At 34.2% G+C, this 25,901-nt stretch overlaps 1 protein-coding gene across 1 annotated transcript; it reads right to left on the reverse strand.

Moving 5' to 3' along the window:
* Positions 1-10,981: 10,981 nt before the first annotated feature.
* LOC131076804 (xanthotoxin 5-hydroxylase CYP82C4-like) lies at positions 10,982-14,935 on the reverse strand. The gene is made up of 3 exons (XM_059214356.1): positions 14,365-14,935; positions 13,900-14,331; positions 10,982-11,620 (listed from the first exon to the last, which is right to left on the reverse strand). The coding sequence occupies exons 1-3, from the start codon at positions 14,812-14,814 to the stop codon at positions 10,982-10,984; spliced, it is 1,521 nt and encodes a 506-aa protein (XP_059070339.1). The 5' UTR covers positions 14,815-14,935.
* Between the last annotated feature and the right edge of the window lie 10,966 nt (positions 14,936-25,901).

The following is a 25,901-nucleotide window of genomic DNA, read 5'->3' on the forward strand; positions in this document are numbered from 1 at the left end:
TGTATTCCCCTAACCTTATAGTGTTTATTGTGTTATGAGTAGTTGGTTTGTGGTTACCTTAACTCTTAAATAAGTTACATAATTATTATTATAATCATATATGTATATGTATTTAACTCATCCTAGGAGTTGTATTTAACTATATAAGTAGGCCTAGGTGGTATCCAAGGCATAATATGGTATATATAGGAGGTACCGGTTAGTTATTATCATCATGTTGAGTATTGAGTTCATATTGAAGACTATTGGAGGTATCCCCCTCAAAATGGATTAGGAGGCTTCCCCCTCAAAGTGGATTAGGAGGCTTCCCACACAAAGTGGCATATTCTTATCAAATATTCTCATGCAAGTTATTTCATTATCAAGTTGTATTAGAGCATGATCTTGGCACCATGAAGGAAAGGTTTTTCATACATTTTGGAGGTCATTTTGAAAATTGCAATTTTTTCATGATTTTAACAGCGTTTTTGAGGGCCATATAGGATCACTTTCAATCCAATTTTTAGATTAACTAGAGAAAAAGTAAGCGAGTTACTGCAGAATTAGGTTTTTTGTCCTATTGTTTTGTAAAACATATATCTCACATATTTTTAGAAGTGCATTTTTAATTAAATACTAAATGTTTTTTGAGAAGGCCATTGTAGAGTCTACAATAAAAATTTATGACAAAATGGAGCACAAATAAGAGACTTCTTGCAAATTTATTTTGTTACAAAAATTTCACACCAAGAAGTAGCAAAAAAAGAAGAAAAGGGACAAATAAGAAGTACAAGAAGTTGAAGAACAAGAGAAAAAAGGAAGTAGAAGAACAAGAGTGGGAGAAAGAGAAAGAGAAAGAGTAAGGTTGGGGTCCCATGGGAGGGACTTGGGCTATATTTTTATGGAAAAGGCGGTCTCATGGAAAAAAAAAATTGGCTACAAAATTATTTGGAATCTTCTCCTAAAAAGTTGAAGCTCCTACTTTTAGATTTTCATTTTTGAGCAGATGCAAATGGGGTGGGGCTGGAATTAGCCCCTACAACTTAGTGAAAATTTATCCCACTTGTCAATTATAATTCAATAAAAAATTATTGTTAAAATTGCACACTACAAAATAAGACACAATTAATCCTTAAATTTAGTAGCTAAATTTTCTAAGTTGAATTGCACTATTCATGGGACCGCCAACTTCCTTCAATTTAGGAGCTTAAAGTTTTAAGCAGAAATGCACTACAAATTTCATGGGACCACCCACTTTAAAACATTTCCTAAAAAATCTCTGTAGCACCCCCGCTATTTTTTAGGAAGGCCCCCTCCATGGGACCCCGGCCTAAGCGAAAGAAAAAGAGAAAGCACAAGAGAAAGAGAAAAAGCAAGAGAAAAAGAAAGAGGAAGAGCAAGAGAAAGAAAAAGAACAAGAAAAAAAACAAGAGAAGAAAAAGAATCAAAAGGAAGGAGCAAAAGAAAAATAAGGAGATGAAGAAGAAGAAAAAGAAAAAAGTTAGCATTGAGGACAATGCTTTTGTAAAGAGGGGGGAAATCCTATGCCCCTAACTCTATTGTGCATAAATTGTGCTATAAATAGTTGTCCTTTGGCTACCATAACTCTTAATATAAGTTACATAATTATTATTATCTATTAAGGTCATCCTAGGAGTTATATTTAAGTATCTAAGTTGGCATAGGTGTCAATATCCAAGGTATAATATGGTAAATATAGGAGGTATGATTGAGTTATTATCATCATGTAGAGTATTAATTTCTTATTGAAGACCATTGGAGGTATCCCCCTCAAAGTGGCATATTATTATCAGATATTTGAAGCACATTTCATATTATAATATTCTTGTGAAAGTTATTTCATTATCAGTTTTTCTAAGTCAAACCCCATGTAGGTGTTCCCATCTCTACAACAACTATGATGAATTATAGAGTGTATGTCTTTGCAAGGAAAGAGACTAATGGGAATGATGAAATGTAGAAATGACAAGATTATCTTAGGTATGAAACCTTCTTAAGAAACTTCATATAATGGTGGTGATGCAACTCTCTTTTGGATGTTAGGAAATGTTAATGCAATAACATGATAACAATAAATGACAAACATGAATCCATAGTTTAATTTAAGTAATTGTATTCTATAGATCCATATAATAATTTCTCTAAAATGAATTTTGTGACCCTAATTGGTCTATTATTATAGGTTTTATATTATAAACATTGGTCATGAATAGACTATAATGGTGTAACTTTTGATTATTGAGAATATATATGCAATACAAAAAGAATTGACTTCCCTCAACCATTCATCTTTCTAGTAGTTGATAGAGTTACCACTCCCAAGATTCCATTTATCTCCTTTGAGAATGAGCCTTCTATATTTGATAAGGATATTCCATAAATTGGGTTCTCTAGAAATAAAGTTACTAGTCAAAAAATATCTTTCTTCAAGGCATTTTACATTTAGAATTCTACACTAGTCCTTTTCCCATTTAATCACTTGTTATTTGGTAGAGAGGTGTTTATTAACAAGTATTATCTTTTTTAATCCAAACCCTCCATATCTTTTGGTTTGGTAAACCTAGTTATAGCTTACCATGGCCAACATTCTTTTGTTCATAGTGTTTATGAACAAAGAAACTTTTACATTTAGAATTTTCCACTAATCCTTTTGCCATTTAATCACTTGTTATTTGGTAGAGAAGTGTTTATTAACAAGTATTACCTTTTTTAATTCAAACCCTCCATATCTTTTGGTTTGGTAGACCTAGATCTAGCTAACCATGGCTAACATTCTTTTGTCCATAGTGTCTATCCAAAGAAACTTCTTTTCAAAATTCTCTCTCCTTTTTAAATGAAATGCAAGGATTTTAAAAAGGGATAGGTAATAGGTGTGTATGCTCTACAGACACAAATTAAGAATGATTAACAACTTTACTTTCCAACCTACCAATTATTTTTCTAAATATTTTTTCAATTATCTCATTACAAGTAGAAGAGTCTATCTTTTTTATTGAGAGAGGGAGACCGGGGTAAGTAGTATTAGATAAATAGTCTATATTTAAATACACTTGTTACAAGAACATCGAAATATAATTTATTGTGATAAAAGATTCACCTCCATGATGTGTATGCATTCTCTTGATGCCTTCTCGAAGTAAGAAAGTTATCCTGCAAGGGATGTTTTAGGGTTTGAGAATATTTATTTTCCTCATTAATTGTAGCAATATAATGGAGTTGTTAGGTGGAGGAGTTGGGAAAGAATGTTGGGTGACATATAAACAATATGAAACGTGGAAAAGTGGGGGCACGGTACAAAATCGAACCAAGTAACTATAATAAAATCAAAAATAATATTGAAGCGTGGAAGATTCTAGATGTGTTTTGGGGTTTGAGAACATTCATTACTCTCCATATTAATTGTAACTTGATAATATTGGATTAGTTTGGTGGATGAATTGGGGTAGAAGATTAGGTGGGCTATAAAATATATACATATGAAAGAAAGAAGGAAGACACAAAATTGAACCAAGTGACTATAATAAAATCAAAGATAATAGTAAAGTATGGAGGATTATAAATATGTTTGAGGGTTTGAGAAGATTAATATGACATAGTTGAAGGTGCTTAGCGGATAAGTTGAGAAAGGAGATAGGGTGCGACATAAGAAATATGAAACATGGAAGAATAGGGGGAAGACATAAAATTGAATCAAGTGACTATGATAGAATCTAAGATAATAGTAAAGTGTGTAGAATATGTAGTTATTATCACATTCCTTAATGCTAGTGAAGGGATTCAAAAGTTGTGTTCAATTTTTTCTAGAAACCTCCTTAAGCCTCTTTGGAATGATAGTTTCCCTCTATATTATGTAATACGTAACTTTGGAAGTTGGGTGATCTCACAATAGTGATTTACACTTTTTGGTAAAAATGGACACTGAAATGAGCATTTTGAACTAAATCTTCACTTTTTGACTCTTATAACTCCTAAACCACAAGGGATTTGAAGATGATGCAAAATAATGATTTGTGACATTTTGTCTATAGATTTCTTTTTTAATCTATTTTTTTGAATCAAATTGCGTTTCTTTTTCCATATCCTTTGAGAAGTAGTTTTTAATAGTAAACACCATTTTTAAATTGTGATGTGTACTATAAACCACATAGCTTTTCTTTTTTTATGAAGGATAAAAATCAATTTTTTTTGAGTTTGGATTTGTAACTACGATATCTAATGTACACATATGGTTTCATAATATCTTATTGATTTTTTTTTTAAATTAAGTTTTGAATTCAAACCAATTACAATAACCTTTTTTTTTTTTTTTATGGAAACCTCCTCTGCAAGGGCACTTTAAACTGAATTTTGATGGGGCCTCTCGTGGTAACCCTGGGCCTGCTGGGGTAGGCATGGTAATTTATGATCACAATGCAAATTTTATTCGAGCTAAGTGTCATGCTATTGGTTTTAAAACTAACAATTATGCGGAATTTCATGCTTTGTCTTTTGGATTGGATATGGCAATCTCTTTGGGAATTAAGGACTTAATAACTGAAGGTGATTCTATGGTGATTATTCAATGTGTTATGAAAAAGAAATCAAATTGTTAGAATTTGCAGTATATACTTGATCCCATTTTACAAAAATTAGAATTGTTTGAATCTTTCTTGGTATCCCATTGTTACAGAGAAGTTAATAAGATTGCAAATTATTTGGCAAATTTAGCCATTGATAGCAATGCTAATCAGTGAGAGGTGGGTTTTGAGGAGATTCCTTCTAGGGTATGGGAAGGTTTGCAGCAATAGTCATATGATTTTCTTGAGTAACATCGATGTAAAATTTTATGATGATAATTATTCACGCTTTCCCCTTTCATTTCAAGTATTCATGTTCGTTGTCTAGAGAAGAGTTCGAGGTCATGGTATTTGATATAATAGTGTTTTTCCAAAGGTATTTTGATACTTTCTTTTTTGGCAGGAATGTTTTTGGCTCATGGGTTTCGGCACAGGGCTTTGGAAAATTTTGTCTTCTTCCATTGATAGCAGCTATGGAGTCTACATTTGAAAATTATCCGATGGGTTTTTTTGGCAAAATGTCAAATGGGCTCTATGCAAAACTGATATTATATGTGTTGTGACCGCATTTTGTATGTGGTTTTGGGTGGGGTGTATAAATTGATCTACTAGATACTATAGGTCTATTTTATGAGCTGTGACCAGAGGTTTTCTTCCTAGGGTTCTTTCCTCTAGTATGCTCTTTGAATCCTGTGTAAACAATAAAAAATATTAATAAAAAAGTTTAGTGGAATAATCCACTTTTATTGAAAAAAATAAAATTACAATAACCTTTTTTGTATACATCGAAATTCAATTTTTTTTGTTGGATCAAGAACATCAATACAAATTGCATAGATATTTTTCATTTTTTTATCTTTTCGGTAGTCTACTATTTTTTCTCTTGTGTAGAACAAAGAATTTGGTGTTTTGTTAAAAATCTATGTTTAGTAGAACTAAAAAATGAATTCATAATAAATCAAAATATATTAAAATTTTTGTTGTTGGAAAGCTTGTTTTGATGACTATCATTCCACAATTTGGTTTGTCAAGTTGATTTCATTTGAACCTTTAGTGTGATTTTCAAAGGCCAAAAAATTGTAGAAAGTTGCAAAAAGAGGGACAGAGATAAAATTAGGGGGTTCGTTAGAACCCCCTAAGGGGGGTCTGTTCTAAACTGATCTATTTGAATGAATCCCTTTTAATTTTAAAAGATAAGTGCCAAGGGGGGTTTGAATGAAGGTCCCCTCCATAGGAACCTTCGTTCGAACCCCCCCATTCAAATGAAGGCTTCTTGTTCATATGAAGGTAAAAAAGAGCCTTTGTTCAAACACATATGTTAGTATGGAGGTTCTTGTTAAAAAAAAAATTGTCAACTTTATTTTTTTCATTTGTGGGTGAAAGTGTAACCCACTATTGTGGGATCACCTAGATAGGTTCACTTTGTATTTTTCCTATCACTTTGCTCTTGTAAATGATTTCAATTGTGGTAAAATAATAAATTTTAATTTTAATTTTCTTTAACCTTAATAAAATTTCATAATATATTGAAGAAAAGGTCAAGCGATCATACCCTTACATAGAACTCTTATTTCATTGTTTGAAAATCATGTGAGTTTGCTAATGCCTCATTTTAATCCTTTTTTCTATTAAGAGTTTGGAATCGCAAAATTCTTCAATAACTCTCAATAGGGAGGATTATTGTTGTGGTAGTGAGGCATATTTCAACCTTACCATTAACTCCCCATTTTCTTCTTTTGTAAGCCTAGAGTCATTTAAACCCTCCAAATTCTTGAATAACAATTCAAAAATCCATTGAACTTCCCTAACAGTTTAATCCAAGGTTTTTAAGAGATAAATACATATGATTATGTGAATCTTATATTAATTATTGTATCCCTCCTTCATGGGCTCTTATCCCCTACTTGAAAGAACCCCTTTATGCAATAGTCAACAGGGAGACTTTGGGAGGTGCTACTTCTTCAAAGGTTGACCGAACACTCTTACAACTTTGGTAAACCTTATAAATGCTCATAAATTATGGGGTATTAGCAACAAATTAAATTTAATGACTTTTTATTTGGAGCAAAGTGCAAGAACAAATTAGAAAGATAAGAAAAATAGGTTGGATAACATAGAACATGAATTTAAGAAGATGAAGGCTATATTCTATAGAAAAGAAAGAAAATGGTGAACGTAAAGCTACTATCATAAAAGACACGGAAATTTAAAGTCCTAGTTTGAGAACCCATAGTTGTAAGAGAAAACTTATGGAGAAGAACAAGAAAGACCTAAATTTTACATGGATTTAACTATTGAAGGCACACATGTTCAATGCATGCTCAATAGCTTCAATTTAATGGACAAACATATTTGACTAAATGTTCGAATGCATTCTCAATAGATTCAATTCATTGGCATAGCTAGGACTCAAACTTAGGACCTTCCATTTGCTGCAATGCTCTACCAACTTAGCTACCAACCCCCCCATGGTCAGCATATCATTGGTCTAGATGTGACTTATTTCCAACATCCCCTTGAAGCTATACTCTAGGTGCTTCGGGTTCCTATCTTGACTTTGATACTCCATGTTGAACTGCAACTCATATGAACCAGTTAGGACTCAAACTTAGCACTTTCGATTTGCTGTTGGAGTGCTCTACCATCTAAAGTATCCACCCTTCTATAACCTGCCCATTGTTGATCCAAATGTGACTTATTTTTAACAGTTTTAGACATTTAAATTTTATTTTAATGACCTGCATATCAATGTTGATTAATGGCATATGAATATACATCGTAGAGTATAAATCCTATCCAATGGGAAATGTGTGCGTCTTTAAACAGTTGTGATTTCAAACTGACAGAATAAGAAGAATGAAAACAAAAGCTGAAGAACGATAAGAAGATGGTTGCAGCAGTCAACAATAAAAAAGTTGAGGACATTTGAAAGAGAACGCTGTGCAGTTTTTTCTTGACCACAATAGTTACCCAGCGTTCATATTACGCAATCCACTATCAAATTCTGCTTATTTACAGAAGGAATCGAACATATGAAAATAATTGCAAACTAACATGGGTGGACGCATGAATAATAGAGGAAAACAACACCCAAAAGACAATAAATATAGAGGAAAACAACACCTAAAAGACGATAGGAAATGAAGGGCTGCAACATCTCTAACAGTCTGCGCAGATTTTTTTTGGATCACCTCCCTAGCTTGTCCTATTATCTAAGTTCGCCTTGTCAAATGTATGACAGTAATGGCCTCAATGAATGAGGACGGAAAAATATGAATAATCTCCAAAAACATCACATCGAATAGTAAAAAGATTAAGTTGAGCTACTTGACTGAAACACCGCCCAAATGCCTGTCAAATCTAAAGTAGAAAATGGACAAACCAGTGAAAGTGACTCAGAATGAAACTACCTAAATAATTAGGTAGGCAAGATTCCCATTGAGATGAATGAATGTAGCGATCCCAACAATAAAATATAAGAATAATTTTTTTTTTTATCGGTAAAGATAGAGTCAGCATTATATTGATTATGCAAAAGGTTAACAGAGCTAACAAGGCTAGCAGATAGTAGGTTTTTTAACAAGATTTATAAAGATCATGGAAGACATATATGTCCTTCCGAGATTAGCATGAAGTCTTAAAACTTTAACTTGAAAAAGTATAAGTCTGAATGGCAGATGCTTTACTGCCCTAAAAACAAAAAATATACTTGATAAGCCATAATTTATAGCTCAAGTCTCAAACAAAAACTTATACAAAACTCAAAGAAACCTAGCTTGCAATTTCATTGTCAGCTTCAGATTGCAGGTTCACATTCCTCGCACTCCCACGGCCTCTGCACGGAGGGCGGCCCCTGCCACAGCCACGCCTAGACCCGCAACGACCCCTGCTAGCACCACCCCTGCCTGCCTACTCCGCTTGAGGGTTATCTTCTTCCGCTTTCATGGGCAATATGCCGTTGAGTCAGCTGAATTGTGAATATAAGGGAGAATTAGATTTAATTGTATAAAACGTAAGGATTTATGTCAGCTGAATTGTGAATATAAGGGAGAATTAGATTTAATTGTATAAAACGTAAGGATTTATGTCAGCTGAATTGTGAATATAAGGGAGAATTAGATCTAAATAGATAACATTTGAAATTAAGTTTAACTATTCACTTCAGAAAGTTAAATGTATGGAAATTAGTTCTATAATTTTGGTTGCTTATTAATTTTGTGTTTTATTTTAAGTTCTTATCTTAAATAAAATTTCAAGGTGTGCTTACTTTTTATCAAACTAAAGAAAGAAAACATTGTGAAGAGGGATAAAACCTTAGATTTCATATCAATATTGCGTGTTCAATGAATGTTAGTGAGATAAGACATGAAGGTGGCTAAATGAATCTGAAGGGACGTATTGAGAGCTTTCATCATGCCAAACAAAAGGATCTCACGAAGAAATGTGCATCTAGAAGTAAATCTCCCTTAAAATCTATGGGTAGAGCATGGAGATCTAGCATGGAGGCCATCAAGCAACAATAAATGAGCATGGACTTGACATCCACTTGATAGCCTTCGGCAAAATGCATTGAATGCACCCCTATAGTTCCACATTCTGAAATGAGGTAGTTGAGAGTGTTGGTGGAACATTAATGTTAATGCATTAGATGGTTGAAGGAAGGGTTAAACCTAACCTCCAATCCCTGATTTCAGGAAGAAGGGAAAGGGGATCAGGGATGCAAGGTAACATTTCTCTTAAGGAAGGAAAATGCCATATTGAACTCATAATCCCCAAAGTTTCGAAGACTTAGGTGAAATAGAAAGCGGACAATAGGATGAGTGGAGTGGGCTTAGGGGTTATATTAGAGAAAATGAGAAGATGAAAGGTGGTGGCCCAATGTCCAATCCTGGACAAAAAGACACAAGCAAATTTAAGATTTTCTGACTTTGGCATCTAACCAACAAGGTAGTATTGATCCATGAAGCTAATCGTTAATTAGACATTACTCATGGACCAAAGGTGTCATGAAATTTGATGTAGGGGCATCGACTCAAAGTTTTCATTTTTGTTTGTGTCCTATGTTAAGTTTTGGTTGGCTAGGGGAAGGAGTCGAAAGATTTCTACTTCTTAGTCACATAGTTGACATTTACCCAAAGTTTTTGGGAATAAAATACCTCTCCTTCAATTAGCTACTCTGTAGTAATTAGTTACCGGTTGCACAGTTCAATGGATAGTTCAGTTGGGATAGTTGACATGGAAGACATGGAAGACAAGGAGGGACGGTTTTGGAAAGTGATAGAATAGTTGGCTGGGGAACCGCAAAATACGAGAAAGGTGAGAAAAAAATTGAAGTGGATGTTCAAAATATGTTCAATCTGCAAAGAATGATTGAAACTAAGTTTGGGTTTCCTAATCATTTCATCTATTTTTGTACTACATAAATAAACAACATTTGGGAATTTGATTTATGATTTATTTAATGATTTCCTGCCTTCATTATTGTAATGTTTGATGCATAGTCTCTGAGGTCCTACTTTTTCTTGAGAGTGAATTAAGGAGAACCGATCAAAAAGAGGAAGTGATTGCAGAGGAAAGGAACAGTATGTACATATCAATATTTGTAATCTTCACATATTACAAACAATGCAGAGATCAAAGGTTCATTCGATTCGACTGGTTTAGTTTGTTTTTTTGGTTTCTAGGTAGATAATGAAATTTTTGTGTGGTGTTGTTTTATTGATTGCTTGTGAATCCCATCGCATTACAAAGTTACTGTCGTTGCTATTGAAGTTTTCGTCATCATAAGACAGAGAGAGTTTGCCCTAGTTCATTTGAAGGAAGGCTGTTGTCATCATTATTTTATTCTACAAAATCTACTTCCGAAGTCTTATACTAATAGTCACCAACATTTACATGCAGCTTGTGTACAAATTCGATTTGTGTGTCTCTAACAGGGCAACATGTAAAAGGTGGCAACTTTTCATACCTGAATTGAATACCAAGATAAATAATCTATTGAAAAATATAATAATAAATAATTAAATTGTATATTTAAAAAAACAGTTTATATTATTATAAGATGAATGTTTATATATTGTTGACAACTACCAAAAAAAAATACAAAACATAAATACAAAATAAAATAATGAATACTTCTAAAACTTTTATAATGGTTTTCTAAAATTAAATTCTCTAACATTTGAATATGTTTTTATATAAAATCCCAAATATGTGTATATTGATTATCATGATATTCTTAGTACTATAATAAATATGTTTTCTTCCTTTGAAAATATTTTTGATCTAAAACATGGAAGGATTTCATTTGTCCTTAGCATTAAGCTGAAGCTCTTCGATTATTTGTGCTCCCAATCCTATGAACATGATATTTATTCTGCATTCAAAACGTAAAGCAAAAAACAGAGGAGATCAATGATCTATAACTAGATTTCTTGCTGGTATAGATGATGGGAAAGACGAGGCTTGATGTTAACTTCCAAAGGAATTGCCCTTGGCACTCTCAAACCAATCCCTTCATTCATGTCAATCACTCTTCCATCTGGAACAAACCAATCAAAGCTCTGCAACAACCTTGCCAAAGTTGTTTGCATCATACACATTGCCAAAGAAGCCCCTGGACATCCTCTTCTCCCTGCCCCAAAAGGAATCATCTCAAAATCATTCCCTCTCAGTATGTTATCTATCTTTATTTCCTTCTCCATAAAACGCTCTGGTATAAACTCTAATGGCTTATTCCATTCTTTTGGGTCCCTATGAATTGCCCATGCATTTACCATCAGCAATGTTCCTGCAGGAATATGATAACCTCCCAGTATACAATCCTCAATAGATTTGTGTGGCACAAGCAAAGGTGCCGATGGATGAAGACGCAAAGTCTCTTTAACTATTGCTTGCAAGTATTTTAACTGGTGTATATCTGATTCCTCCACCAATCTGTTTCGTCCAATTTTAGAATCAAGCTCCTCTTGCGCCTTATTCATTACTTTGGGATGTTGCAATAACATTGACAGTGCCCACTCTAGTGCAACTGAAGATGTATCAGATCCTGCACCTATCATAACCTACAAGGCAACAAGAAGAAGAGATAAAAAACAAGTGCAGAAATTCAATCACTTATAATAATTGGAACATTCAAATATTTTTATTGGCAAAGATGTCATAATAAATCATATGGTTTTATAGATGCTATCATTCTCATATCCTTCACTTCTAAGCACTAGACTGATAGATGGAGGAACTCAAGGCCCTTCAGGAAATTTATGTCTTGATCCAAGGGAGGGCTTAGAAAGGTTAGATTGATGTAGGTGAGGGCATTTATACCTTGATCTAAGGGATGGCCTTGTGCAAGACTAGAGACAAGTTATCCTTTGATGCCTTCTCCAATTTAGCAAGTCTATTTATTGTAAGAAGTTAATGTGCAGGAAAGAATCCAAATAAGACAGGCACCTGCCCTTAATATGGGAATTACTTCTGGGCCCTTTCCTTAGCTCTTTTTTATCACATCATTAACATTACCCAACTCTTCATTGCTCTCATTTCTTGGGTGTATCAAGCTGCCTTCCTCTTTCTCATCACCTTCATTGATACATCCTGACTATGCATTTATATTATTTTTGAAGATCCTAATCATGTTTAGCAAGCTTCCATTTCCTCATGCACATCCTTAACATATCTTATTCGTTTCCCTTGGAGCATTCTCAGTCATTTCAGGGATACAAGAAATTGCATTAGTCCTCCTCAGCAATCTGCATGCAAATCACAAGCCAATGGGAGAAAAAGTAAAACATAGTTCAAGTTTGTTTGCATTAGCTGCCAAAGTGTAAGTTTAGACTCTTTTCTCCTATAACAAGGATTTTCTATTTTGTCTAGGATGTGAGGGTTCAGGACGGTTGTTCTGAGGCATAGGAGTTTTTTATCTTGGTTAGACTAGCTTTTAATTGGAATGACATCAAGGTTGATACAATTAGAATTGTTTTGGGAAATTTAATCCCAACTACTTTGCCAGCTATTTCTGTTATTTCCAGTAGCCTTCATATCTGCTCTCAATCTGCGGCATTAAAGACTAACATTAAAAGTAGATCTTGCCATAGATGGGAATGGATTTTTCAGTAATTCCTCCAACCTGTTCACTGTCACATCAGCTAGTTCCACATGCTTAATGGGTTATAGAAATATATCATTTTATGTTGTCTTTATCTCCATTGTATGTTCTTAGATTGCTATATATATTGTATGCATCTGTGCATTGTATTCACCCTTTACAGAGTCCACCTCCACAGAGCTGTTAGTAGCAAGGAGTTGTCTGTATGAAGCTATGAGTCTGAGTTTGTATGAAGTTTTAAAATCTCAAGAATCTAATCAAATCTGAAAGTTATTAGAGCAAAAGCTCAGTCAAATTGATGTAATGTTTTATTTTAATGAATAAATCTTATGTCTGTTTTCTATTATTTTTCATCCCCTTCAATCCTTCAGTTGTCCTATATGAAATATGAGTAGACATTTTAATGATTTTGTGAGTATTGATTACAATGTCTTTAAAGGTTTGTGATTTTTACTATTGTGTTTCTTGTTTGTGTGTTAATTCTCTTAGTGTTTTTCTTATTTATTCAACCGTATTTAATTTTAGTGTTATTATTTCTAAATGGTTTTCTTGTTGATCTATTTTTAACATAAGGACAATGATCATTTCTGATACTCAAAAGTATATGCCATCTTTAACGGACAAATATTTATACATATTATACCATGTCTATGGAGTTTGGAGCTTTTCTTCTCTCTTTCTAATTGTCTGTTTTCAGTTAACTTTTGCATTACTATTTCTAAATGGTAAAAGATCATTTCTGCTACTCAAAAGTATATGCCGCTTTTAAAGGACATATAATAATACACTTTTGGCTTTCCAAATGGTTTTCTTGTTGATCTATTTTTAACTTTTGGCTTTCTAAATGGTTTCCTTGTTGATCTATTTTTAACATAAGGACAAAGATCATTCTGATACTCAAAAGCATATGCCGTCTTTAAAAGACCAATAGTAATACACTTTTGATCTAGAGGTATAAACATTAAATAGGCTCAAACACATTGGATCAGTGAAGGCACAAGCCTGTGATCACAATGACCCAACAAGGATTTGAAGCTTGGTGTTCACATAAACAACTCCACCACTCAACCAACACACTATGAGAAGAACCCCATATCCTCACCATTCCTAGAAACTATGGACGTAATCTAGTTCTTAGAATCTCAACACTTTTTAGTGGTATAGTATCTGATTCTCCATTATTTAAACAAGAATTTATAAACCAAAAATACCAAAACCAGCAAAGTCAAAACAACTTACTAAAGCAGTTGCCTTAATAAATGCATCTTTATCAGGAATTGCGTCACCATTCTCCTTTGCCTGTGAGATTAGCACATCAATAAAGTCTTCCATCACTCCCTCCTCTTTTAATCCTTTCTCCCTGTGCTTGTCCAGAATTCTCCGCATATACAAATCTAACTTTCCCTGTACCTCCTTCATAGCCTTTTCGTACCCCTGCAAATCAAGCCACTTCAACCAGGGTATATAATCCCCAATACAAGTTACTCCTTTAAGTATAAGAGTCTCTTCAATCAGATGGGTAAACAAATCTGCTAGAATCCCCAATTCTTCGCCAAAATACCTGTCATCTATGATCATAGCCATCAGGGTTTTAAAAGTCAATTGGTATAAAACATTTCTCATGTTCACAATACTCTGCAGTTGTGACTGTTGAAACATAGAATATACTGCCTTTCAAATCTCTTTCATCCTCTTGGGTCTAAATGATTGGATTCTTTTGGAGGACAGAAGCTTGCGTACACAGATTTTTCTAGCATTTCTCCAGTAGGGGCCATAAGGAGCCCAACCCAGATTATAATAATTGTAGCCCAAATGCTGGCCATGTGCAGGCCGAGGTCTAGAAGCAAAAGCCTTATCATTTACTGTAAAACATTCTTTGGCTAAATCTGAAGAATTTATCACTAGAACAGGGCTGCTACCAAATTTGAGTTGCATAATAGGCCCATAGAGCAGTGAGAGTGAATTTAGAATCTGGTGAATTGGCCTGGTTTTATCTATGAGAAGATGAAGGTGACCAATTACAGGAATAGCTCTGGGGCCTGGAGGGAGACGGCTCCTATAATTTCCAAGGTATTTTACTAGAATTGTTGTCACAAGAAAAATTGTCACGGCTCCTACCAGAATAACTTGCATCGTAGAAAATGTTATGTCCATTGCTTCAACCTCTGTTTCCTAAATCCTCTGTGAACTATAAATACTGCAAGTGGGCTCAAATTGCTGCATCTGAGGTTCAACTTTAAAATATTTCTACAAAATATAACAGCCCAGCTCTATTTTTTTTTAGGAAAACCCAATACAAGAATATCACATATAATAGTCAAAATGTTAAGTTGATTCATTTTAAAAGCAAGAAAATATCACATATAAAAGTGATAAGATTGATTTGTGTCACTTTAAAATCCACCATGAAAATGAAAAGCATATAATTATGAATGTATGCATGTGGAGACTAAACAATTGAACAAAAATTAGAACGATAGGTATGAATAGACAACATCTATTATAGAATATTAAAACTATATGATATTTTTCTTTATATTCACTTCCTTAAATAGATGTCGTTTCTAAATATATAATATCTATTGATGTGATTAAATAAAAAAATCTTGGAATAGAATAATGTAAACATTATAAGTAAAATATAAAATCTTTTTTTTTTTTTTTGATAAAAGTGGATGAGACCACTAAACTTATATTGATTATATATATTTTTACATGTGTCTGGTTCAAAGAGCACTGAAGGGAAAGAACCAGTAAGAAAACCCTTCAATATTGCTTAAGAAAACATAAGCCTAACTACCCATTACAAAAAGCCCATAGGCATACCAAAACCCCCCAGATACATTGCAATACATTGCCATCCGCATTAGATATAAAGGAAGTTGTAAGAAGCAGTCTAACAGGGAGCATCTGAAGATGAAGTCAAGAATGTCCACCAAAAATCAGAGCCATCACCCCAAAATCCAGCCTGTCTAAACACCACAAGAAACCAAAGCTCTGAAGAAAACAAAACTCAGAGCCATGAGAGAACCAAGAATAAGAGATCCACATTAACTGCTCTTTTCAATTCCTCAGAAAAAGCCACCATCCACCGAATTTGGCAAGAATTCTCCATAGAAAACAGAACATTATGTTAGAGTGAAAAACAAGACAAAGATCGAATGATAGCTATAAGTTCCCACCAACAATCAATATAACTGAGAACATGAACACAATGTCATAATTATCGCATCATGAAAGAAACTTGCTAATATGAAGATGATCACACAATGATAAAGCCAACGAATAGCATAATATCCCCAATCATTAGAACAACTACCTGGATCACCGATAGATCATGATGCCAAATGAAGTGAAGAGGAAAAAACAAGTGATTAAGGTACGAAAGCTTGATGAGAAGGCAACCAGCAACCAGTCGCAACAAAAAAAGATTACCGAAAACAAAGGATCAAACAGATATTATGCAAGTACCCCTGCCGTACAAGTACTGATTAATATGTAATGGTTGCCATAAGCCAAAGAGATCCCAAACTTACAAAAGAAATTCAAAACAGCCCGCCAACCAAGATAACCAAAGACAACCACTCAACCAAGAAAGAAAAATCCACCATCCAAACCAAAGATACCCCTCCTACCTCCGGACTTTGTGCGAAGAAACTACCAAATATGACTACAATAGGAATGCTGCCATAAGGCAGGACAACATCCCCCCTATAGCCATATAGGGAAGTAACCATCACATAAAGCAAGGAGACATGAGAAGGTACATCTCAGACCAGTAGAAGAAAACCCAACCAATTTCCTACCCCATGAATGAAATCTAACATAAGATATCAATAGCACAAAATTGTCATGAAGGCCAACACCTTTACTACATATACTAACGAAGCATAGATAGTGAAGTAGGATTTCAAGAAGGAGGACCCCCTATAAAAAAAACATCTTCATAAAATCTTACTTAGATAGTTTTTAAATAATATAACTTCAAAGTAAATAAAATAATTCGACATTATATCAATAGTTTTTTAAATAGATACATTTTGTTCTTTTGAAGTATTATTACTATGAAAATTCATATAATCAACTAATAGCTTTTATTTTACCATTGCCACTATTTCATCCTTATTGCTATTGTTGTGGATAAAATTTTTACCATTAAGAAGTATTGATTGAGAGTAGGTTTTCTTCATATAATGTAGTTTTAAGGTCCATTTTCAGCTTTAGAAACTTTTATATTTTATTCTATATTTCGTTGTGGATTTCAATTTTATAATGATTTTTTTTTTGAATTTAAGATAATTTTTGTACCTTATTCTATGTCTTTAGTTTAATTGTTCATAATTTTTTTTGAATTTGCAATGTTGGCAAATTATTGAGTATGAAGTTCTAAACTTTGGGTTGTAAATTTTAATGTGAGTTAAATGTACAATCAAGGATTTGTACTATTTGAATCATAACATTTTAATAATTTATTATTATTATCTTTTTAAAAGGGGTAAAAAGAATTTAAACACAAATAAGAGTTACAAATTGAGAATGGCCAATAGCCCAACAAAGAACACTGGATTTTGCATTCCCGTCCTCCACAACTAATTGCTCTAGCATATGAGATAAATCCAAAGGCAAATGTCCCCTTTCTTACAAATTGAGAATGGCCAATAGTCCAACAAAGAACACTGGATTTTGCATTCCTATCCTCCACAACTAATTGCTCTAGCATATGAGATAAATCCAAAGGCAAATGTCCCCTTTCTTACAAATTGAGAATGGCCAATAGCCCAACAAAGAATGCTGAACGCTGGATTTTGCATTCCTCTCCTCCACAACTAATTGCTCTAACATATGAGATAAATCCAAAGGCAAATCTCCCCTTTATTTAATAGTTTGATCCTACATTCGATTAGGTGCTCAGTGGATCAAGCAATCTGCTACTCTATTCCACTCTCTTAAATATGAGAAAAGGTAACAGATTCTAAAGACCTAGTTAAACTTACAATCTGTTGAATAACAACAACTAAATGTCAATTAATCAAATTAGAATGTTTAATTATTATATTGATGATTATAAAAAACTATTCCTTTTAAATAGATAAGATGTAAAAAATGGTTGAACAATAATAAAGAGAATACTAAGACAACAATGATAAAAGCACATGTAATATATATATATATATATATATATATATATATATATATATATATATATATAAAGTTAAAGAAAAACAAGTATTAAATTACTGAATACTTATAGAAATTAAGGTTAAGATTGTATTATCTAGTTGTATTTAGTCATAGAAAACTAATATTTGAATTCAAGAATGTAAAGTTAGATGTAACGAGTAGGTAGAATTTTTACTAAAGATGTATTGTAGATAAATTCTACTATTCTTTATGAATGTTTGCATCTTTTGTATTTAGTTTATTTTGTGTGCTTAATATTATTATTCTACTTTTCATTCCCTTGCTCGTATTTTATTTACTAGTTGTCTATTGAGGGTGTTTTCATTTCCTTACCGTGTTGGCGAATGCCAAAGGCATGATCTTTGCTAAGGACCTCCAAATGTCAAGAAGGGAAGTGGGAATTCTGGTGGATTTATACATGGTATTTAGATGTCTCATGAAAAAGGTAGAGTTCATTAGAGGGACTTGATTTGTTAATTTGAAGGATTCCACCTTGATGGCATAATTATGGTGAAATTGTTTCCAATTTTCAGAAGTGCTATTCTGACCATGACAGTCTTTGGAGGATGGTGTACGGTGGTGTGAGAGTTTGTAGATGGGGAATATTTAAGCTTTTATGAGTTTCGAAAGTCCCTGCACATTAAACTGTCTTACCAACCAAGTCAGGATCGTGAAGATCTCGAATAACCACATCCAAGTCAGGATCATGAAGATCTCGAATAACCACATCATGAGGGGAGAATTCAACTGTCTTACCAAAGCCAGAGTGGAAAATCTGATAAACGGATAGAAGGTTTGTCGAAATGTCAGGAACCAAAAGCACATCCTGAAGACAACCACCATCCAATGAAACAGTACCAGAACCCTGAATGGAAAGTTGTGCTGAGTCACCAACTGCAATATGTCTAGTGCCTGTAGGGGCAAAAGTGGTGACCAAATCCTCTGTGTGTGTCATATTGTGAGAGGCACCAGAATCTAGAATCCAAGTGGATGCGTAGGACAATGCTCGTGTAGAAAGAGCATGACCTTTCCCTGTGGGCTGTGAAGGAGGCTGTGGTGCACTGATATTATGCTATTGCATGGCTTCCTCCAAAGCCTCTAAATGTTTCCAACACCTGCAAACGAGATGTCCTTCCTTGCCACAAAAATTGCAAGGATCACTTGATTTCTTCTTAGTCTTGGAGGAAGACTCACCATACTTTGAAGATTTGCCCTGTTTAGAATTGGACTGTGGTTTTGAATCAAACTTAGGTGGTGGCTTGGAGGGATTCTCACTAGCCTCTGAATCTTTCTTAGGCTTTGGTTTCTGCTTCTGTTTTCCTTTGGAGGACTGGGCTACCAATGCTTGGTTCTATGAACCTGAAAGTGAATCCAACTGCTTAAGCTTAGCTTGCTCACGAGTCAGACGATCACAAAAGACCTCAAAAGAAGGCATGACATGTCGAGCACCCAAGGCATCCATGGTGGAATAGAAGGTCGAAGAGAAGATCTGAAATGGACCCCGAAGCTTGGAGAGGATCAGGAAAATGCACTCTGTATCAGTCTTAGTCTTACCACAACCCTGCAAGATAGATCTTTGTTGTTTGAACTTCATCAGAAAGTCCTCAATAGAGGGAAACGAATTAGGTACCAAGGAAGTGAACTCTGCCTCAAGCTGCAAAGCTTTGAACTCGTTGACAGTACCAAAAAGTCCTTCAAACTTGGTCCAAATGGCTCGAGGAGTGAGACAACCCTCAAGATGAAACTGGAGACTGTCAGAAATGTGTAAAGCCATCAATCCCATAGCCTAATCCATATTGTTCCTGTGTTGCATAACCTCAAAAGGACGTGTCAACTGAGGTTGAACCTCATCCAAACAGGACCATAACCCTCGTGACTGGAGAAGAGTCATCATGCGACCCTTCCAAGTGTGGTAATTATGCGGTGTGAGAGAGTCAATAGGTCTGTCTGCCATCCTATGAACTGTGCCTCAACTGCTCTGAATTTTTTTGAATTATTATTAAGTGGTCTTTCAGAATTAGACAGAAGATGCAGAAGGGGTTTGATTGTTTTGTTATGGTGTTTGTAGATTCTCATTTTCTGATGTAAATAACAGAAAGCAAGAAAAAAACACCCCCTCACAATGCAAAAAACTAATCCCCAGTACAAGCTGAAAGCCGGAAAATGATAGAAAGCAATAACGGGTTGAGACAAAATTTTGAGCACCTGAAGAATTTACTGATGAAATAGACTGTAGATCTGGAAAGATCACAGAACCACCTTTCTGACGCCTATTCGCTTTCGAAAAATGGAGCAAAAAACGAGCAAGTTATGCCCCTTGGAGTGCAAAAAGGCTCATCAGACTTTGACTGCAAAAAAATGCAATCAAACTGAAGAAATTTGAAAAAATTCCTACACCATTAGAATGGGCTCGGAGTTAGCTTTCCAATGCCTATTCGTTTTCAAAAAACGGAGATCGGACGCCCGAGTTATGCTCGATTTTGTAAAACAGCTCCAAAAAGGGCTTAGATGGGCCCTTAGAGCCCTCAAGGGCTAAAAAAAATAGGCCACTGGTCCTCTGGGTGACCAGGAGCTGGCGCAGGGGGCTGGCGGCGCAGTGGCGGCATAGGGGCGGTGCAGCTGAGTTCCGGCGGAGAGCAGGAGGCCCTGGGGCGGCGGGTTTCGCTGGCGGCGCGGCGGTGGTTGCCTGGCCGCAGCCAGTGGTTACCGCCGGCGATGGTGGCCGCCGGGCTGCGCACCGGCGGCGCGGGCCTGAGACTGGTGGCGCCCTTTTGAAACGGCGGTGCCTTTGATTTTTTTAAAAAAACTGCGCTTTTTGTGATTTTTTAAATTTTTTTTTAATTTTTCTGCCTTGTGCTGCGTGCCCTGGGGCCGTACGGCCTTGGGGCATAAATTTTTTTTGCCTTCTGGAGCAACTGTTTCCAAATCGGATGAATTTTATATGAAAATAGGGGTTTTTGGGTGCTACAAGCTCAACGGTGAGGTCCATTTGGGCTCAAAGTGCACCGAAAAAAAAAGACCCCCCTATTCCAAAATAAAAAATAGAAGACAAACACAGATCTGATGCAACCAAAACCTAGATCTCAAAATCTTTCAAAAGTCTGAACAAGCTGCAGCAGATCTAGCTCTGATACCATGTAGGATTTGAGAAATACAAATCCACAGAACCCAAAGAAACCTGCATGCAAGAAACCTGTCACAGAGAAAGAGAGAGAACAAATACAAGGGTTTTGGCTCTGACAAAGTGAAAAGATTTATTATCAGAGAAAAATGAATCAAGAATATGACAATAATACAAGAGATCAATCCTTATAAAGGAGATCAACACCGAAAGGAAAACCTAACCCTAAGGTGAGAGCATTTAATAATTAAATATTAATTATTAAATGACTAATGTATGCATAAAGAGAAATCTTAAGAGGAGAGTAAAGTTAAATAATTACTTTACTCTAACAACTCTTGTTGCACGGTCCAGATTGTTCTCTTTGAGGACTTACTCTTGATGTGACTACACCACTCTTTTTCCACTTGTTGGTTGAAAATTTTGCAAACTAGAAGAGTTTACAAAATTGTGGTTGCAACCACAACAACGTAAGATTAAATATCTCCTAGGAAAGGCTCCCTCTATGATTCCCTACTCTATCTTTATAAAATAAGATACAAGTTTCAACTCCTAATCTAATATGGGTGGTACATCATACTATCCTCTCTTTTTTTAAGATAGATGTTGTTATTTTCTTCTTTTTAGGAAAGAATTTATAATATAGAGCAATAATAATTCTTACAATTTTATTTTTATAAAATTAACTTAGAATGCAAGAATGATAGAATATAGATAAGAAAAGAAGCAAATTTCTATAAAAACGCAAAGTCCTTTATTGCTTATCCAAGATGAGAAAAAGTGCATAAGTTCAAAGTCTTAAAACTCACTGTTGTCCTATCAAACTTTTACAATTACTTCTGTAACCCAATGTGTTAATTTAGAAAATCAAAGTAAAGCACAAAGTCTTTAAATTGATTCTTAATTCCACTTTTGATAATATTTTTCTGAAATGATAATATGAAGCTCAAATCCTTCAACTTATGATTTCCTTTTTCAAGATGACACAATAACTTAGCACAAAGTCTTCAATGTGTAATCTTAATATATTTCTTGGCTAAATTTGACTTGAAAATACCAATATGAATCACAAAGTATTCAAAATGATATCACAATCACCAATTCCTAATACTAATAACAAGTGTCAAGATATGACACAAAGTTCACAAATTAACAATTGTCTCTACACTTTAACAATATTCTCTCAACACACCTTTACTTGAGTAAAATAAGAATTTATAATGAAAATAACATTAAAAAAACTCTCACCATAATCCACAAATGAATCTAACACAAAGTCTAGATGCCAAAGCTTTCTTCTTATTTCATCAAGTTTGTAAAATCACAATAGGAACACAAAGATTCACTTTTTATCTTCAATTAGGTAGAGTTTTGGCATATAGATTAAAGATTATAGATAGAAATTACATTAAGCAACCTCATATATATAAGAGAGGTGCGTTGAGAAAATCTATGACTAATTCAAATAAGAGTCCTAATTGACTTTGGACTCATGTATTTCCTAAGTGCAAAAACTAAATACAAAATGACACTTGAGGTGTCAAAGTCTTATTCAAAAATGCATCTAATATAAAAATTACTAAGTGTCACCAAACACTCCATTTTGATCTTTCTTCATGAATTCCTTGAACTTTTGTAGAACTGTTTTCATCTGTTCCTCATCAAGTCCTTTAGTGTGACTTGTGATGACCTTGACCCAAGTTATAGAATCTCTGAGACTCAAGTAGCATTTATTGTGCTTCTTAAGAATTGAGGCTACATCATTCAAATTTACTTAGATATATATCAACTTAGCAATAGAGGATAATGAGAAAACTTTCTTGTCAACTTCCTAACCAATTAGCAGATTGAATTATGTGACAATAACATCCTCATAAAGGGGCTTCGGGTTCTCATCGAGGAAAGTGCAAGGAAGAGATGATATCTTCTCAATGATGTATTTCCCTTTGTCATTACATTCTTTCTATACTTTCCTCAAATATTTGATAAGAATCTCTATTGTATTCATTTGGTGTTCCAATATTTCTCTTTGCTCAATGTACATATCCCTTGAAGGGATCACCCCGTTGTCAGCTAGAACATCCAATTGGAAATCTTCTAACTTCAACCAAGAGCCGAAGTCCTTCTCATGTGCTTCCAATTCATTAGAAAACAAATTCAAAGTTTTATCAATTTTACTTTTTACCTCCTCCAAGTTATTTACAAGAGTAACTATTGAACACAAGAGATGAGTTCCCTGGCTCAATAGTCTATCCATCCATTCACCGACTATTCTCCCATGAGAATTAAACAGTTCAGCTTGCTAACTATTCACTCATCCACTGAAGAAGTGATTGGCTCGAATACCTCTAATGATTTGGTAACCTTAATCAGGACCTCTATGAGTTGATCAACTTGTTTCTTCAAGTTATCTTTCTTAACTTTCTCTTCATTGAACATCACCACAAGATGTTGGAAAGAAGTTTGAGCACCTTCAACTGCACCCTCATGTGTTTGTTTGCCCAAAACAATTCTTTTAATGAAATAATCAACATAATGCACTTTATCCAAGTCTATTTTTAGAGGAGGAATTGTTATTTTGTATACTTGTTCTTTTAATGACACCTAAGACATGGACCTGCAAATTCAAATCTACATGAATGAAAGCACAAATATGAACTTCTGAAATAGTTTACGTCCCTGTAATTAGAGAATTTTTATACGAAATTAAAACCCATTTCAGATTATATTGTCTAGATTCTAAATAAGTAAATTTATTTAAAAATTGATTGTTTTAACTATTTTTCATTTAATTTATACTAAATCAGGTCCATAAACTTGAAATATTAACTAATTTTATTAATTTAATAACATTTTATTTTAATGAATTTTGAAAAAAAATTTATATGTCATCAATCTACACAAAATTATTTTCTATTTTAAAAAAAAAAATTAAAAAAATGTTAAGTTTACGTCAAATTATGTGAGCCGTACATGTCAATTTTTTAAAAAGATAATTACGGTCATTAAAAAATTAATTAAAAATAAAATATTTTTAAAAAAATACAGAAAAATATGCTCATCAATCTTCAGTGTGTTACAAACCATTTCCCAAAACGGTTTGAGAAAATAATTTTAATTGTATCAAAAAGTGTGGGTCGTACACATGCATGGTATGGTCCTGAAACAAGCATTTTTAAAACATAGTTTTTTAGAACTCCATTCCAAAAGTTATTTTTTGTTATGTGGGTATTAACATAAATTACATATTTGGAAATTAAACTCAGCGGGATATCTTTTATATTACTGAATTTTTCCAAGATTCAATCTCTAAGTGTTTCAAAATTTAAGCTCAAATGAGACAAAATCAGAAAATCAGAGAAAACACTTCTTCCACTTTTTGGCCAAAAAGTGGACTCAACTTCTTGCAAATTTTTCCAAGATTCAATCTCTAAGTGTTTCAAAATGTAAGCTCAAATGAGACAAAATCAGAAAATCAGAGAAAACACTTCCACTTTTTGGCCAAAAAGTGGACTCAGCTTCTTGCACTGACCCTGAAAAAGACATAGTGGAACCTAAAGGAATAGCATCAGTAACAGAGACTAAAGTAGTTCTTGTGATATCACATGATGTAGGACGAATAGCTTCATGCGTCTCTTGAGACTGGGAAGTACTTGAGATTTCAGAAAATCCCTCCTCATCAAATTCTTCTTCCTCTTGTTCGTGCTCACTCTTTGGTTCATTCTATTCTAGTAGTTGTTCATTCTATTCTCCTTCAACTTCATCATGGACTTGAGTCTCTTGAGTTGAAGACTCACCTTGGATCTTACCCTTTTCGATACTGAATTTGAATTTTGAAGCTTTAGGAGCCATAGAATCATGTTTGTTCTTGGTCCTCAATTTAGAAATCCTTCCCTTAGACCATGCACCGTCTTATTCAAATGATTCAGTTTCGAAAGGCTTTAGTTGAACACCATGCAGATTCAACCAAACATTGGTATTATCAAGAATTCTCTATAACCTAGCCCTTATTGAATTATTCTCCTTTTGGGACCATTGAATAAGAGGCAAAGATGACCCAACAACTTTTTTCTTTTCATATATAGGATCTAGGATGTCTCCATCCTAGATTCAAGATCCTTAGGAACATCAACAAGATCAAAATTCTCAATGTGTTCCACTGTCAGACAGTAGTAGTTAAGTCTCTGGATGTCCTCTTCTATTCTACAATCAATCCATACATCTTTAATCTAGTGAAAATGAGTGTTAATCATCTTGATTTTGTTCTTCATGTCCCTATAGTCAAAATATTTCCTTGCTTTGAACAATCTCATGGGTATTCTTCTCATATCCTCATCCATGGCATGGTCCTTGTAGATAGAATTGATGGAGTATCTCCTTATGGTAATGGTGAACTTGAGACCTATCTTATGATCCCTAGATTGATGCTCATGGATTTATATCATTTGGTGAGCTATCTCGATAAGAATGATCTTATTCGATGAATACCTTGGGAGCATGAAGGGTTCTCCATCAAAGCACCCAAACCTAGTATATGTAAATATGGGGATTTGCAGGAAAATACAACCATAATCAATCACCACCTTCCAAGCCACATTTGATACCCTCTTGTTCTGAATATCCTTATCAAATAAGAACATATAATGAGAAAAGAAGGCATCATTGACCCTCCTGAAATGGTGCAAACTCTCCTTGAGAGTCAACTGAATCAAGTACTTGTGTACAGGAACTTGACTCCTATCACCAATGTTAGATAAACTTGAAAAATGCCTCATTGAGGTGGTTGCATAGACAAGATAGGAAGTCATATAGAATTTTAAGGTGGTGGGCACCTTGTTCAACTACTCACACAAAGCATCTGCAATTTTCTTTCCCTAGTAAATCTTCTTTTTGTTCTACCTGATAATGTGAATGTGGTGATACATCCACTTGTGGTAAG

The sequence above is a fragment of the Cryptomeria japonica genome, chromosome 11, assembly GCF_030272615.1.
Source record: "Cryptomeria japonica chromosome 11, Sugi_1.0, whole genome shotgun sequence".
NCBI classification, from domain to species: domain Eukaryota; kingdom Viridiplantae; phylum Streptophyta; class Pinopsida; order Cupressales; family Cupressaceae; genus Cryptomeria; species Cryptomeria japonica.

Excerpts from the sequence above, each read along its gene's own strand:
- LOC131076804 (XM_059214356.1), bottom strand. The coding sequence starts at position 14,814 with ATGGACATAACATTTTCTACGATGCAAGTTATTCTGGTAGGAGCCGTG. Across the intron at positions 14,332-14,364 it reads CCTCCAAAAGAATCCAATCA|GCAGTATATTCTATGTTTCA; the intron begins TTTAGACCCAAG and ends GAGATTTGAAAG. Across the intron at positions 11,621-13,899 it reads TTATTAAGGCAACTGCTTTA|GTTATGATAGGTGCAGGATC; the intron begins GTAAGTTGTTTT and ends GTTGCCTTGTAG.